This window comes from Cibotium barometz, chromosome 66, assembly GCF_041138505.1.
Source record: "Cibotium barometz isolate CiBa-2024 chromosome 66, ASM4113850v1, whole genome shotgun sequence".
Classification (NCBI taxonomy): Eukaryota; Viridiplantae; Streptophyta; class Polypodiopsida; order Cyatheales; family Cibotiaceae; genus Cibotium; species Cibotium barometz.
This window is the reverse complement of record NC_141111.1, coordinates 11,942,471-11,959,960: the sequence shown is the minus strand read 5'-3', so window position 1 is coordinate 11,959,960 and position 17,490 is coordinate 11,942,471. Positions and strand designations below refer to the sequence as shown.

General features: G+C 45.0%; 1 protein-coding gene across 3 annotated transcripts in view; it reads left to right on the top strand.

Annotated features, from left to right (window-relative positions):
- LOC147602777 (uncharacterized) overlaps positions 1 to 17,228 on the top strand; it is a 42,552-nt gene extending 25,324 nt beyond the window's left edge. For 2 of the 3 annotated variants that reach the window (XM_086797674.1, XM_086797673.1), the window contains one exon: positions 16,685 to 17,228. In XM_086797674.1, the coding sequence (XP_086653800.1) occupies positions 16,695 to 17,141 (447 nt within the window). In that variant the 5' untranslated portion in view covers positions 16,685 to 16,694 and the 3' untranslated portion in view covers positions 17,142 to 17,228. Of the gene's footprint in view, positions 1 to 12,105; positions 12,163 to 16,684 lie in introns of all 3 variants that reach the window. The other variant, XM_086797675.1, reaches the window with a different exon arrangement.
- Positions 17,229 to 17,490: the final 262 nt, after the last annotated feature.

Here is a 17,490-nt window from a genome sequence, read left to right as displayed (position 1 = left end):
CGTATCAAGACTCAATTTTTGCACAAGTTTGTAGTTAACAAAGTTATGCGAACTGCCAGGGTCTAAAAGAATGTGAATTTTATGGCCATTCACTTCTCCATAAACTCGGAGAAGATCATGCATGCCAAATACCTTAGAATTGAATAGACAATCAGAACAAGTACTAGGGCGAGAAAGTACAGTAATTGACGTACGTGTCAAAGACAACTGGTTAGCTGCCTTTGGCTTGGGTCCTGCGTTTGACTTGGTACCCTTTTTCTTCGGGCACTCGTTACGCATGTGTCCTTTTTCTTCGCAGATAAAACAACGTCCTTCCGTCTTGAGCTTCAAAGCCCTAAGGAGTCGTTTCTTCTTGGCTGGTGTCGAACTTGTATTCTTCGAAGGTTCGTCCGAAGACTTGCCTTCATTCGTGTTAGCCATAGGTGCGGAGAACTTTCTTAAGTGGATTGAGATTTAAGCAAAGGACTTTGATGTAAATCTGATAAGGGATACTCTCTGTTGCTAACACCTGTTCGTAGTCCAAGCTTTTGGAGAACCACGGTCCATGGGTGCCGAGATCGGGAGAGCCAGGCGTTGGTACGGGAGCGCCTGTTTGTGCGTGGTCTTGGAACACTAGTGGGGCGCTCTCTGCGTATTCCAATGAAGGCACAGGACCGTAGAGACTAAACTTCTCAAGTGGATCGCTCTCCTTCGAACGTCTACTTCGAGTCTCTTGTTTGGTAACTGTATTCATCTCAGTTGTACATGGACATCATCTAGTTCATTGAACCCATGGAGCATTGTATCTTTTAAATACTTCCAATAATATATCATATATTGAGGGGGGGGGGGGTCGGCCCGTTCCGGCCCCAGTGCTGGTGTCCATTGATCAACATTTCATTTCATTTCAGTTTTCAGTTGTTATTAAGTTGTCCATTCAAATTGTGATATTTAAGTTGTGCTATTACGCGTGTGGGTGTCCAACGGAGTCTATTCCCACTTGACGGGATCGGTTTCATTGGTATCAGAGCCACGGTTATTTCCCTCTTAGTGGGGAAACAAACCTGTATATTGGACACCCCGCTTCTAGCACACTTAACACAATGGATAGCCAAGGCAACCCTTTGGAAGTGCCTAATTCGAGGGGCCCATCTAGTGCCTCGCGTGGTTCTGATGCTTTACAGGGAAGGCACAAGCCCCTTGAGAGCGTAAATGATAGTGATTCAAGGGGACAACTGTCTCGAGGAAAGACAGTCATGCAAGAAGAAGAGCCTGATGCAATGAGGGCTGAATTGGAGCATATGAGAAAGCTTTTGCAGGCACAAGAGCAAGAGTTGAAATTTTTGCATGAAGATCTCCATGTGCAAAGTGCCATTGAAGCAAGGAAAGCCGATGCAATGGTAGACGTGACTTTTGAGTCCATGGCACGGGAAGTGGGCAAGAAGCCAAGGGAGTTGGCACTTTCCTACCTCCTCCGCAAAGGTGACATCAAAGAGGGGGAAGATGGAGAGTTGAAATTCAGAAATCCACCTCGCTTGAAGCATGGAGATCCCGCATCTCAAAGGTTGAGGTCATTTATGCAAAGGGAAGAGGTGACAGTCACCTCTCGTCATGCATCTTCTCCACAAGGCACAAAGGCTGACAGGTATATGTATGCTAGTGCTCATGGAGGGCATGATGGTCACATGCATTCAAGACATGTATCCCATGGAGGGGGTGACAGGTCTACCACTAGAAGAGCCTTGCCTAGTGAGCTGTCTCATGGAGAGACATTGCCTTATGCAGGAAGGTCACATGTATCTGATTCTCAGGTTCGTGGAGCACATGCCACCGTGCTTCATGAAACTTCCATGATGGCCCATGGAGCCCATGCAGATAGGGCTGCCCCGTTGGAAAAGGGGAAAAGAAAAAGAGAGGACCATGAGCCTCATGCCAGAAAGCTCAAGGAATTTAAAGCAGGTGACAAGTCCGTTAAGTTTGATGTTTTTCATGGAGAGCATGATGCTTCCAAAGTGTTAGCATTTGTGGCACAGTTTGACATTGCTTTTAGCGATGAGGACTTCACTGAGAAGTCTAAAGTACGCTATGCTAGCATGTTCTTGAAGGGGACCGCTGCTCATTGGTGGATCACTGAAAAGATCACCAAAGACCCCATTTGCATCTGGAAAGAGTTTTAAGGACAGATTTTATGCTCAGTTCTTGCCACCTAATGCGGAGCAAACTCTCACCCAAAAGTGGGATAGACTTGAGCAAAGAGATAATGAAAGTGTGCAACAGTATGTCAATAAGTTTTAGAAAGTGTTGCTTGAGGTAACTCCTTTTATGCAAATCATTGAGGATGAAAGAAAGAGGAAGTTTCGCTCCGGATTGCAACCAGCTTATCGTTCGGGCATTGAATTGCACCCGAAACATACTTTGCAACAGCTTATAGCCTCTGCTCTTGCTATGGAGCAATTGGTGCTCAAAATTAAGCAAGATCAAGGCAAATATGCCAAGGAGGGGAAATGTTTTTCTTGTGGCAGCAAAGAGCACATGTTTTGACAATGCCCTGACCGCAAACCAAAGCATGAGGATAAGAAAACCAAGGCTAATGTGCATGCAGTTCCCGATGTGTAGGGAAACACAAAACATGATGTAAAAGAACGGATGGTATGCAAAGCATGGGGTCAAATCAAGGATCAGCCCGCCTTATTCATGTTTGATGATTGTGCAACCGATAACTTCATCTCTATTCAGATGGCAGTTGCCTTGGGTATTGAGGTTGAGAACATGGGACCTCAGATTGAAGCAGAAGCTGCCTTTGTTGGTAAAGAGGTGCAGGTTACCCCACTAATAGGGAAGTTGCACATACATATCCAGGGTTACCTTGATAATGAGCATTTCTTAGTTGCACCACTTAATTGATGTGATGTATTGCTGGGCAAGCCATGGCATCATAGGCTTGAGCCCCGTAAAGAGTACAAGACAAACATGATTTCTTTTATGCATAGAGGCCGCATGCATTTCATTGATGCCGGCAAGGAAGGGGATTCCATCCCACTTGTATCTCACATCCAGATTAATAAAGCAATGAAAAAGAGTCTTTTTGCGTACTTGGTTTTCGTTCGTGATAGCATTGTACCAAGTCATCAAAATGTGGATGCTTTGACTTACGATAGGCTGAATTTTCTTCATGCATTCAACGATTGTTTTGCTAATGCATTGCCAGGTGAATTACCTCCCCAAAGGCCCGAGGATCATCGCATAGATCTTGTGCCAGGCAGTTCTCCACCCAACAAACCCGCATACCGTGTGAGTGCCGCACAACAAGAAGAGATCATGAAGCAGGTAAATGAGCTTTTAGAGAAAGGTTTGGTTCAGCCAAGTTCCTCACCTTATTGCTCTCTCGTACTTCTTGTTCAAAAGAAAGACGGGTCATTCCGCATGTGTGTGGATTATAGAGCTTTAAATAAGCTCACCATCAAGAATAGATTTCCAATCCCGCGTATTGATGACATTTTGGATAAGCTTGATGGCTCGGCTTGTTTCAGCCGTCTTGATTTGAAGAGTGGTTATTATCACCAAATATGAGTGGTGCCACAAGATGTCGTATGATGGATAAGATATTCCGACCCCATCGCAAATTCACAGGTGTATTCTTTGATGACATCTTGGTTTTCTCCAAGAATGAGCAGGAACATAGAACTCATTTGGTCACAGTGTTCGAAGAGTTGCGGAATCGTAAACTTTTCATTAATGCCAAGAAAAGTGTGTTCTTTCTTTCAGAGATACATTATTTGGATCACATTGTATCCAAGGATGGAGTAACAATGGATCTTGCAAAGATAGAAACCATTCGGAATTGGCAAAACGTACATCAAGTACGTAGTTTTCTGGGATTATGTTCATATTATAGGCGTTTCATAAGGCATTTTGCTATGATAGCCACCCCTCTACATGATCTCACAAAGAAGAAAACCACTTTCAAATGCAACTGCATGCCCTTCTTGATTTAGGACAGCCCCTATACAATCGCCACAAGCATCACATTCCACTACGAATGACCTTTGCAAGTTGGGCACAATCAATACGGGTCCACATATGATAGCATGCTTGAGCTGCAAAAAGGCATCCTGTTCTTTTGGAGTCCATATGAGCCGTCGTTTGCATGATGCTGAGCTTCATATGGATATCTATGCGAAAGAGCTCTTGGCTGTAATTCATGCCTGGAAGATATGGAAACATTATCTTCTTGGGGTTGAATTTGTAGTCAAGATAGATCATCAAAGCTTGAGATACTTTCTATCTCAAACAAAGCTTTCGGAGAAGCAGATGAGAATGGCAAACTTTCTTTTCATGTTTCATTTTCAGATTGTGCATACTCCGGGAAGGAAAAATGTGGTGGCAGATGCATTATCGAGGAGGCCTTATGTGGCTGCAGTTTCAGTGGTCTCTCATGGAGACTTATCTGCTTTGCGAGATTTGTATCATTTGGATGCTGATTTTTGCCATATATGGACTGATTTGATGGCTGGTCACTCACATACCTCTTATGTTATCAACGAGGGTTATCTTATGAAGGATAACTACCTATGTGTGGTGAAGGATTTGCGTCCAAAGGTTATGGAGGAATGTCACGCTCCACCTTATGCTGGTCATAGAGGTATCATGCCCACTACACGCATGATTGAGAGAGATTTCTTTTGGCCAAGAATGCGTAAAGACATTGAGGCATATATACATGCATGTATTACTTGCCAAAAGGTGAAATTTGACAGGTAAAAACCTCCAGGTTTGCTTCAGCCATTGCCTATTCCCTCGCAACCTTGGGAAAGTATGACTACGGATTTTATTATGGACTTGCCTAGATCCCAGCGTGGGAATGATGCTATTTGGACCATTGTGGACAGGTTTAGCAAGCAAGCTCATTTCTTGCCCGTCAAGAAAACCATTAAAGTTGATCATATGGTAAAGCTTTTTCTTGCTAATATTTTCAAACATTATGGTATGCCTAAATCCATTGTTGGGGATAGAGATCCCAGGACTACAAGCCTCTTCTGGAGGGCTTTATTTGATAACATGGGCACTAAACTTGAGTTTTCATCAGCTTATCATCCCCAAACGGATGGCCAAAGTGAAGCTGCAAATTCAGCCGTGTTGGATTTGTTGAAGTGTTATGTGGTAGATCAAAAGACTACAGGGGAGAAGTATCTTCCACTTGTTGAGTTTGCCTACAACAATACGATCCATGCCTCCACGGGAAAGGCCCCGTTTGAGATTATTTATGGCAGAGTGGTATTGCCACCCATCCTTCGTACAAAGGATGAGATTTTTGCAGCTGATGAGTATGTACGTGACTTGGATGTAGCCTTTGCTCAGGTCCGCACAGCCATTGCAAGGTCACAAGATAAGTATACAATGGCTGCTGACAAGCATAGAAGGGACATGCAAGTCAAAGAAGGTGATTGGGTTTTGCTGAAATTTGAGAAAGCTAGGCTTTGGAAGAGGCCAGGACGAGAAGGATCATATCCTAAGCTTTCTCCTCGCTATTATGGACCCTTCAAGGTGATTCAAAAGATCAATGAAGTGTCATACAGGCTTGCTTTAGCTAGTCATTGGAAGATTCACAATGCATTTCATGTGAGTCTTTTCCGGAAATATGTCGGGCCAGATCCTGACGAGCCTGTCTCACAGAAGATCCGCCAGAGATTGATGAGCTTGAGGAGATCCTCCAGCCAGAACAGATTGTCTTTCACAAGGAGCGGAAGCTGCAGGAAAGCTTTCCAAGAGATACCTTGTGAAGTTCAAGAATTATTTGCCCATTGATGCAAAGTGGGTAAATGATGATTATTTTGTTGACTCTCCACAGTTGTTGCAGGCATATCTTGAGGCTTTTCAGTTGAGGACAACTCTTTAGAAGCCCGGGGGGATGTCACCAATCGGCCGACCATTTGGTCCATCTCTAGATTTGTGTCTCATTCACTTGAGGCCAGGCCGGTGTCTCATGTGAAGGGGCTAGTATTTTTGCATAACATGGACGGGAGCCAGACTAGTGCCACCCGTGTGTTAGCAGGATGGTGTCGTATGGACGGGAGCCAGATTGGTGCCACCTGTGTATGACCTAGATTGTGTTCTATCCATGGGATTGTCACGCCAAGTGTATTGCACTTGTTTATTTTATAGCATTCTTTTTAACCTTTGTTTTTATAAGGTTGCAAGTTCACACTCATTAATGTGTGGACACCCTCCCCAAATATTACGTGGTGTCCTTGGTAGGGTGGGCACCCATTTTTGGGCACCCACGTTTGGGTCATGGAGGGTAAAGGGAACCCCTTATGTGTGGGGGTGGGTGCATGGCCACCTACCCACCCCCCACCTTGGAACTGGCCGCCTCCATGCAAGCTAGGGGGGCTGGCCAGCTATTGGACGTGTGCCCTCTCCAACACCTACATATGGGCGACCACTTCATCAGCTTGGGCATACGACTGTGCAGGTGACCATCCCATCAGACTCCTCTCCACTCTGTAGGCGGCTGCGTCCATATACCTATTCCCTTGCAGGCGGCTGCGTCCACTCTGCAGGCAGCTGCACCCAGACACAGGCGGCTGCGCCTAGAAACCTCTCCACTCTGCAGACAGCTGCGCCCAGACATAGGCGGCTGCGCCGGACACCGCTTCACTTGCTGACGGCTGCGTTCAGATCTCTAGGCGGCTGCGCACTCTTCTCTCTTGCCAGCAGGCTGCTGCGCCCTGGTATCCTTCTCTAGCAGCTACACTTAGGCGCCTCTGGTATTTGTCTTCCACTAGCGAGCTAGAGGTGAGTGGATTGAGATTTAAGCAAAGGACTTTGATGGTAATGTGATAAGGGATACTCTCTGCTGCTAACACCCGTTCGGTGCCGGGTAGTCCAAGCTTTTGGAGAACCACGGTCCATGGGTGCCGAGATCGGGAGAGCCAGGCGTTAGTACGGGAGCGCCTGTTTGTGTGTGGTCCTGGAACACTAGTGGGGCGCTCTCTGCGGATTCAAGTGAAGGCACATGACCGTAGAGACTAAACTTCTCAAGTGGATCGCTCTCCTTCGAACGTCTACTTCGAGTCTCTCGTTTGGTAACTGTATTCATCTCAATTGTACATGGACATCATCTGGTTCATTGAACCCATGGAGCATTGTATCTTTTAAATACTCCCAATAATATATCATATATTGAGGGGGGGGGGGGTCGGCCCGTTCCGACCCCAGTGTTGGTGTCCATTGATCAACATTTCATTTCATTTCAGTTTTCAGTTGTTATTAAGTTGTCCATTCAAATTGTGATATTTAAGTTGTGCTATTAAGCGTGTGGGTGTCCAACGGAGTCTATTCCCACTTGACGGGATCAGTTTCATAAACCAAAGGTAACCTCTTTCGAGGCGCGACAATAAGACAAGGGCTACCTTAGAATCCCAACCTTCTCATGGATAATGACTCCTTACAGCCATATTCAGCATCATTTTAGGCACAACTGTGTAGAAAGCGAGGCTTTGATACCAATGTAAACAGAAGGGCAACTGAACACATAAAATCTAATCAATCATGAAATCTGAAAACACACATAAGCATGCCAAATAAAACAAGATGACAAATCTGCACAATACACCACACTAGGGGCCAGAAGATGGGCTGACTCCTCCCCTTTATGGTTAGATCACCAAAAAGGAGTCTGCTTCCAATACAACTTTGCGGGTGCCTAGGGTTCACCACCCCACTGGCAGCACCTGTTTCTTCCAATACAATATGAAAACAAGAAATCATAACATACACTGAATTTGCTGATAATTCTCAGCAACATGAGCATTCCCGGCATAAAGCATATGTAGGACAACCATGGACAGCCCATAGCACTCCCACATCAACCCGGGACAGCTCTGTATCTTCATCTTCCTCTTGTCTGGCTCATAGAACTAGTCGGCCAGCCTTATAGGGCTGTTAGCAGCAGTCGACCAGCTCTCAGAAGCCACAGAAGGGGTCGCCTGGCAGCAACACACATTCGAGGAAGACTCCAATCAGCAAAAGATGACTCTCCCTCTAATTGGCCAGCTTTCTCCCCTGTGAGGCTCCACATGCCACACATGAACAGTAGAAAAATAGAAGCTGTAAGGAATTTTGTGACAGATACAAGTCACATGCACCAAGACAACTGGAGGACATGTATAGGGTATACAGAAATTAGCGTCTTAGTGATCCCTCACAAAACGGACGCGGCCAATAAATGTCTGAGTGTAGGTTAGGTGGATGTAGATGCACTTACGAGGGGTGCGGGGTCCGAGCTGTCTGCCGGAGGCATATGACCTATCGGAAGGATCATTCCAAGTTTCCGTTGTCGATGCAATTACATTAAGTTATTTGTGTTAATTAAGTACTTCTGCAAGGCTTAGACCAATGTGAGGCTAAAATTTCTGGTTGGGGAAGACTTTTGAAAGTGTTGTTTGTAGACTCTGTATGGTTGAATAGCATTCCCAACACAACACAACTGTGGCTTTTTTCAGCACAAGAGAACTTTTGAGAAGTGTAGTTACTGGATTGGTTGAGCCAAGTTTTGGAAGCATTAACTGAGAAGGAAATTTGGGAGAACCAGCTTGGAATATATGGTAGACAAACTCAACTCAAGGAAGTTGAGTTTGTTGATACTTACAGATTAAAAGAGAGCATGAAGGATTTTATTTCACTAGGGGTAACGTAGTAGAAGGGGCATCCCATATTACACAGATTTTAAGGTACTGAGTTTTTCAGGAGTTGGGACTTGTGATTGAATGAGAAGAGGCGATTGTTAAATATTAATACTGATTAATGTGGGAATAAACAAGTGCTAGGTGGTTGGGCAAACTAGCACTGTATGTAGGCTTTAAATAAAGCTGTTCCAATGAGTGCGAACAACCGCTAGTGTGTACAAGTCTTTTGTGTGGAAAGAGCCTCTTAGCAGGATAGTATGTAAAGTAGTGATGTGTGGCAAAGTGACACTATTAGGGACACTAGGCATCATATTTGGCATAAGGCATATGCAGTTCTCTCCTATAAAAAGGACCTGTCTATAATGAATTTATCCTTTCAGTCCACTACTCTTTTTCTCATTAGTCTCTTGTTCATTAAAGTTCTCTGTTAGGCACAGAAGCGGTTGAGCGCTAGGCACATTGTGGCTCTGATAGGTGGTGCCCAACTGGCTCTGACATGCTGCAACAGCGTGTGTGAAAATGGTATTTTAACCAGCCCTAAAAGGGTTTTTTTTTGAAATTTTTGTCTTTTGCTGCTGGCCGACAGCCCCTACTCTGGGCCGACCATATATATGCATCGCTTCATCAGCATAAAACCACACCACATCATAATCAACATCTGCTGCTGCCAGCCTACTTCTGCAGCAGCCGGGATCTTCATCCATCACATCTATGTTTTTCTCCTGCAACACACCTCGGGACAGCAGCCCTCTCTGCATCCATCACATCTGCGTTTTTCTCCTGCAACACACCTTGGGACAGCATCCCTCTCTGCTCATCATTCTCCATCGACTTGGGACAGCAGCCCTCTCTGCTCATCATCACCTGACAACATCGGGACAGCAGCCCTCTTTGCTTTTCACCACCTACCTCGTGATGGCAGCACACCATCTGCCTGGGACAGTAGCCCTCTCTGCTCCTCAAACCTGCATTTCTCTTGCAGTCCACTCATCTTCATGTTTATGTTTGTCTACATCACCTCACCTTCGGAGAGCCATCACCTCACATTGACGCGTGCCTTTGACATCCAGGTACTACAGCACCCTCGTCACCAGAGGCTGCACCCCTCAGGTACCGCAGCACCCTTGACACCAGAGCCTGCACCACTACACCTTCCGCTGCCCACTACAGACATCTACCACCTCGGAATGCCTCCGCATCCACCAACGCGAGCATTCGACACTGACCACCTCACAGAGTGCCACCACTGTCCTCGACGCGAGCCTTCGTCACGACTGTGCTTTAGCTCTGACCTCGTCTTTGCTTCTTTGACGGTCTACTGCTCAGAGTTACCTCACATCAGAGGGCCTATTGTATAGGATTTCATTCACCATCATACATACACTCATTCATCCATTTCATGCTATGTTGATTTGCTCTAATCTCTTGCACATTTGGTCCTTTGGTCCTTTTGCCCTCACATGGTATGAGAGCTATCGTGAGCAAAGGGATTGAAGACCTCGAGAGCACACAGCATGGATCTTTTACCCACGTTTCAACCTTTCTCACCAGAAGTGGATTCTCCTTACTCAGAAATGGACCACACAGGGGATGGGACTTCTTACTTATTGGAGAGCCCAGTTCAAGGTCTTACTTTGGGAGATGATCAGCTTGTCTTCACCTACTCACCCTCTACACCTTTGCCATCACGACCTTCCTCTTGGAACTTATCAGACTTCGCTTCGAGAGGAGGATACATGCCTTCTGCCAGTGTGCCAGTGTGGGACCCTGGTATACCGTATCCTTCATCTTTTGTCATCTTCTCTCATGGTCCCCTTTTGGCCTTAGGAGGGGTTGTGTGAAAATAGTATTTTAATCAGCCCTAAAAGGGTTTTTTTTTGGGATTTTGGTCTTGTGCTACGGCCGACAGTCCCTACTCTGGGCCGACCAACAGCCCACCAACCCATATATATATATGCATCGCTTCATTAGCATAAAAACACAACACATCATAATCAACATCATGTGCTACTGCCGGCCTACCTTTACAGTAGCCGGATCTTTATTCATCACATCTGCATTTTTTCCCTGCAGCACACCTCGAGACATCAGCCCTCTCTGCATCTATCACATCTGCATTTTTCCCCTGCAGCACACCTTGGGACAGCAGCTCTCTCTGCTCATCATTCTCCATCAACTTGGGACAGCAGCCCTCTGTGCTCATCATCACTTGATGACATCGGGACAACAGCCCTCTCTGCTCTTCACCACCTACCTCGTAATGGCAGCACACCATCTCCCGGGACATCAGCCCTCTCTGCTCCTCAGACCTGCATTTCTCCTGCTGTCCACTCATCTGCAGGTTTGTGTTTGTCTACATCACCTCACCTTCGGAGAGCCATCGCCTCACATCAACTTGTGCATTTGACATCGAGGTACTGCAGCACACCCTCATCACCAGAGTCTGCACCCCTCGGGCACCGTAGCACCCTTGTCACGAGAGCTTGCACTACACCTTCCACTGCCCACTACAGACATCTACCACCTCGGAGTGCCTCTGCATCCACCGATGCGAGCCTGACATCGACCACCTCACAGAGTACCACTGTTGTCCTAGACGCGAGCCTTCGTCACCGACCGTGCTTCAGCTCCAAGCTCGTCTTTGCTTCTTGGACGGTCTACTAGAGTCACCTAACATCAGAGGGCCTCTTGTAGAGGATTTCATTCACCATCATACATACACTCATTCATCCATTTCATGGTGTGTTGATTTGCTCTGATCTCTCGCACATCTAGTCCTTTCGTCCTTTTTCCCTCACACAACACGTCAGCAACAGACATGTCCATAGAGGGGTACACCATCCTTTCTGTACAGGTCGTCACAAGTATTGCAGCACAACTCAGAGCTTCATCCAATCAAATCAGCACGTGGTAAAATGTTACATGCACCGAGGTTGATCGGGGTATCCTAGACTTGCATAAGTAGCCCAGAAGAGTCTTCTATGGTGCCCTTGGATTGGTGGATTCTCAACCTTTCCTTGTCCTTGCGTTGGGCAGTCTTAGATCTTGTTCTAAAGCATTGTACAATAGTTCTCCAAAGAAGTAATATAAGCAAATACTCTTGCTTGCGGGCGGACGGGCAGGCAGGCGGGGGGGGGGGGGGGGGGTGCCTTCAATTGGTATTTGGGACCCAATACTGTGTCGTCTACTTTCTCTTCTATTCTCTCTCTCTCTCTCTCTCTCTCTCTCTACTCAGTGAATGGATGCTAAAGATCTCATCAAAGTAAAGGTTTGAAGAAGGCTTGCGGGCAGGCGGGTGGGCGGGGCTTCAATGGGTATTTAGGACCCAATACTGGGTCGTCTACTTTCTCTTCTATTCTCTTTCTCTCTCTCTCTCTACTCAGTGAATGGATGCTAAAGATCTCATCAAAGTAAAGGCTTTCTTGTGGGTTACCTGTAGGACTGCACATATGCTGGCTGAATGCTGAAGAGGACTTCAATGAATTTGCCTAGAGAGGTAGGATGCTGAATGCTGTCCTGATTACTGAAATCTGCTTGATCACTTGAGTTATGATGAATTCATTTATACTGAATATCAGGTGCATGCTTTTATATGGTGATATGCTGCTGGTCGGCCAGTTTACTTTGGACAAATAATGCTAAAATCAAGCATTTATTGCTGCGCCTACAGCATTAATGCTGTGCCTCACAACAGGCTGCCCTTTCTATGCTGGCCGCTTGCCCAAAGTCCACGACCTGCTGCTCATGCTGTCGTTTGCTGGCTGACAGGAACATGAGTGTTCCCTCATGTTGTCGGCTGGCTCTACTTGAGGTTCAGGGCTGTAAACAGCACCAACCAGGCTGCCAACTGGGGCAAATAGCCATGCGCTGGCCCATAGGCATGCCAATCATGCAACTTAGCCCCTACATGCTTACTACATGCTTCTGATACAAACCTAATGATTGCTATATGCACTTATTTGATGGGGTTCTCCAAGGGAGTCGAGAGGACTGACTCCTTACTGATTTGTATGGCGCGGAGACTGACCTACGTAGCATGTGCTTGACTGTCCCTCGATTGAGGGCTCACAATGGGGTCACGGTGTACGACAATATTCCTTAAAAGGTAATTCTTGTACAAATGTTGCACTGATGATGATGCCAATGTGTCCCGGTGTACCCCAGTGCAAGGTGCATGTGACATTCCCTTTTGCTTAGCTTGGCGGCAAGTTCAAGGCTTCAAGTAGTCCGCCAATAACTGGGGGTACTTTCGAAAGAACTCTTCATCTAGCCATACCGCTTCATGGGTTCCTACGTTCTTGAACTTTGTATAGAACTGTTTGATTCTTCGATTGGAACCATGCTTCCATGTGTGGAGAAGAAGTTGTACTGGCTCTATGACTTCTTCCTCATCGATCATGTCCGGTTGCTGCTCTTCTGATACATCCAGCAATGTTGGACCTACATATGGCTTCAACCAAGAAACATGAAAGACATTGTGCATACTCCAACTTTCTGGCAACTTTAACTTCAAAGAGACATCACTTAACTTCTGAATGACGGGAAACGGGCCGAAACTACGGAATGAAAGCTTGGGACAATGCATGTCCACTTGCTTTAGCTGTTGCTTCATGATCCGGAGATATATCTAATCCCCTTCCTTAAAGTTGACATCTCGCCTAGATTTGTTGGCTTGCCGGGCATAATCTTCCTGAGCTTTGGCAAGGCGCTTCTTAACCGACTCAATGATTTCCGAAAATGTTTCAGTAGTCTTGTTGGCCTCTAGGGATGGTGATTACCTGTCTTGTCAAAAGAGATGAGAACCGAGCCAAATGCTGCCTCATATGGCATTTGTTTAATACTCCATGAGTTATCATTCAGGATTTCCGGTACCAATGGAAGATATTGTTCCCATTTCGACTGTTGGTCATGGCAGTATGATTTGAGAATATCAAAGGCCAATTGATTATATATCTGTGTTTGGCCATTTGTCTATGGATGGAATGCATTGGATAGCTGCAACTTAGTTCCAAAGTTGTCAAACAATGCTCTCCAAAAATGAGACCTGAACTTTGGATCTCTGTCTGATGTGATTGTCCGTGACAAACCACCAATGGGATACCAAAACCGAATGAACAAATGAGCTATGTCCTCGTCTGTGGGCTGTCTACTTGCATGGTATAAGCATATAGAACTTATTGAATCTGTCCACAATAGTCATGCACTATGTGTTTCTAGATCCAGATGATGCGGAAAGACGACCTATGAAGTCTATACTGATGTCGTGAAAAGGTCCCTTTGGAATAGACAAAGGTTGAAGTAACCTTGTGTGTTTCATATATGGAACTTTCACTTTTTGACATATCTGGCATGCTTGGGACGTGTCGGTAGACATCGTGTTGCATTTTGGGTTAGTAGAATGACCGCTCTAACTTCTCGTGTACTTTTGATATACCTCTATGACCTCCGACAAGAGAATCATGGGCATCATGGAGAAGGACTTTATGCTTTTCTTTGAGTACACATAGGTGGTTCTTGAAAAACAACTAGCCATCCTATATACTCTAGTGGCTTGGTTCTAAACTGAGGGCCAACTCATACCGAGTCTCGAATTCTTTCGAATCCAAATACTGTGCCTTCATGCTTTCCAAGTCTTTGTCTTGAATTTCCAGAACAGTGGACTCTTGCAATGTTTGAATCGTGCCTTTACGAGTGAGAGCATCGGCAACGGGGTTATTCTTGCCTGGGACATATTCAATCATTATTCCAAATTGTTGGAACAATTGACTCCATCTGGATTGTCTGTCACTCCATTGGGCACTGGGCATGGTTTGCAACCATTTAAGTGCATGGTGATTTGTCTTAACTGTGAAATCTCTCCCATAAAGGAAATGTTTCCAATGTTTAAGCACTGTCATCACCCCCAAAAGCTCTTTGTCGTATACCGAATAGTTCTTTTCGGCTCTATTCACTTGCAGCTATAATAAGTCACTGGCCTACCATTTTGTTGTAAAATGCTCCGATCCACGCGAATCATGATGGGCTCAGGAAAACCTTCAACAATAGTAAAAGTGTCCTGCCTTCAATCAGGAATGGGTGCATACGGTCTGAACCACCTGACCCCGAGGATCATGTCACACCCTAAAAGAGGTGAGACAATGAAATCCGGCTGGAACTAAAAACATTTCTCAGAGACAAGAAACACGAGGAATAGACCGTTTGCTTTTTTTTTTTCCAGCAACGTCTAGCGCATCCCTGAGCTTTCCCTCGACTGTGGCTTTGCCTGCGCACCTTCACCTCCTTGCGCCCCCAACTCCCGCCTCTCCTTTTCTTCGCTCCCTTGTTGGATGTTGTATTTGCTGCCTAAGGTTTTCTTGAAAAGTTGTATCAGTGGAGCTTTGTTTGTTGGTGATGCGAGCATGGTATTGGGTTAAGCTATATAGAGGCATTGTGCTACTCTACCAAACGCATAACATCTGTTTTGTAAACTGAAGGCCTTGACTGGAGGCACCAAAACAAATGTTATGCGTTTGGTAGAGTAGCACAATGCCTCTATATAGCTTAATCCAGTACCATGCTCACATCACCAACACCCACAACACCAGCAAGCAAAGCACCACTGACACAACTTTCAAGAAAACCTCAGGCACCAAATACAACATCCAGCAAGATGACACCATAAGACCAAACTATGATATTGAGTGAGATAAAGGGGTCACACTTATTAAAATAGTGTATTGTGATTAGATTATTACAATGATAAAGATTTAGAAAATAGCTTCCTCGTCACACAATTTCAGCAGAGACCACCAACTGGGAGTAGCTGGCCTTTGATATTGACAACTTCAAAGTTTAACAAGCCAATCACCAACTAGAAAAAAATGAACTAGAAAACTGGCTACCCTTCTCACTCAATCGGCTCTCACAGAGCCTGGGTAGCCGTCCATAATACGTTCAACGCTAGGATGCTAGGACACTCAGCATCACAAGAACCACCCTTGAATCCTCGCTGGAATACTCTGCTGTCTTCTCTGTCTACGTAGGCTTTTATAGACTCTTTTGTCCTGCAGTGTGCATCTCCCCACCATCCTTTTTCCTATTCTCACTATCGTGCTTTTTGGCAAAGCTTGGCCGTAGTTCGCGGTTGCTAGCTTCTTCTTTCTAGCAGTCGTTCCTTCTACTAGTGGTTTTACTCATCGTATCCAGCTGTGCTCTCTCCTCCACCACCCGTTTTCCACGTTTGTTGCATCTCCTCACGACTGTGGTTGCTATCTTCAGACGTGTTTTTCCAATATAATCCGGCTGTAGCACTTCTTCTTTTCAATCATGCGATCAAAAACAGCCTCTCCTTTGAGTTGATGGTGGCTGTTGCCTCTTCTTCCCTATTGTCCTTTTTCCTTTAATGCGCAGCCATCCCTCTTATCTCTTCATAAGAAGTAATAAAAAGATTAGGAAATTTGGCAAACATAGCAAGATACTCTTGCCTCTCCTTCAATGTAAGACTTGTACTTATTAGCATCTTCTCTATGAGCTCCTGCAGTTGAGGTTTGGAGGCAACTATGGTCTTGGAGGGGATTGGTTGCCATAGAGAGAGAGAGAGAGAGAGCATTTCTTTTGGTTTTAGACAAGTTTTTCTTTTTCTTAATTTTCAATTGTAGCTACTCGATTAATTGAACATTGAATTCAAAGAACCTTTCACTTTTGTGTTTCCTGTCCTATCTACTGGTGTTACTTTTAAAAAGTTTGTTGAAAAAGCTCTTTGACTATGGCATTTTCTTGATAAATTTTCCCATTCGTAAGCTTGGATAGACCCCAATTCGTGTCAAACATCAAACCATCAGTAATATAGGAAGGGACTTATCTGTGGTGTGCAAGGGTTGGGCCATGGTGCATGTAATTAAGTCTTCTTGTATGGCGAGAGTGCAACAGGGTTAAGTCCCAAATGTAACATTGGTACTTTGTTGGGCTATGATACTTTTTTTTTTTCAATCAAGCAACCAGAAGTTGAAGGTGATCTAATGCTGGCCACTCTTGCACAGGTTGTTAAGCATGTCAAATGGTGTGGAACAATCTGCACACCTAGAAGACATTTTTGATTCAACCCTCAATCTAGAAGAATTGCAACTTCAGCAAGGTTTTGAAGATGGATTTCGAGATGGTGTAGAAGCAGGTAAGGTTGAGGGTAGAGAGGTTGGTTTGAAACTAGGTTTTCAGCAGGGGGAAGAGTTAGGGTTTTACCAGGGATGTACTGACATTTGGAAGGCAGCCATGTCAAAGTGTGCTGATACATTTTCCACAAGATCTCAGAAAAGCATACTGCTCTTAGAAGAGCAGCTAAAAGCTTATCCTCTCAACAATCCTAATGATGAAAGGCTACAGGATATGCTGGAGATGATTAGGGCAAGGTTTCGTGCTATTTTAGCAATGCTTTCTGTTCATATTCAGTATGAAGGATATCCGGGGTCTCATGGGGAAGATGACACAGGTGCATTTTAAGAATGTTTGCTAAGGCTGTTTTAAACTCTATGTAGAGGATTGTCCAACTCTGGCACCATTGAAATAAGAATTTAGTTGTATTGCAAAGCTTGTGCACAGCTAATATTGCATTCCATCTGTTAATATGTTTTTCCCTTTGTTTTCCTGCAATATGTATATATTTTTTTGGCTGTTTGACATTTTTTTTGTATTTTTCCACAGCTCTTAACTGATAGAATACATAGCTTTTTTGTATTTTTTGGCATGGTTGTGATGTGTAAAACTAACTACATAGTTAAGCTATGATTGGTATTAATTGAGACCTCACTTATATATATAGGGCTTCATGGAGGCTGACACAGGCACAAGA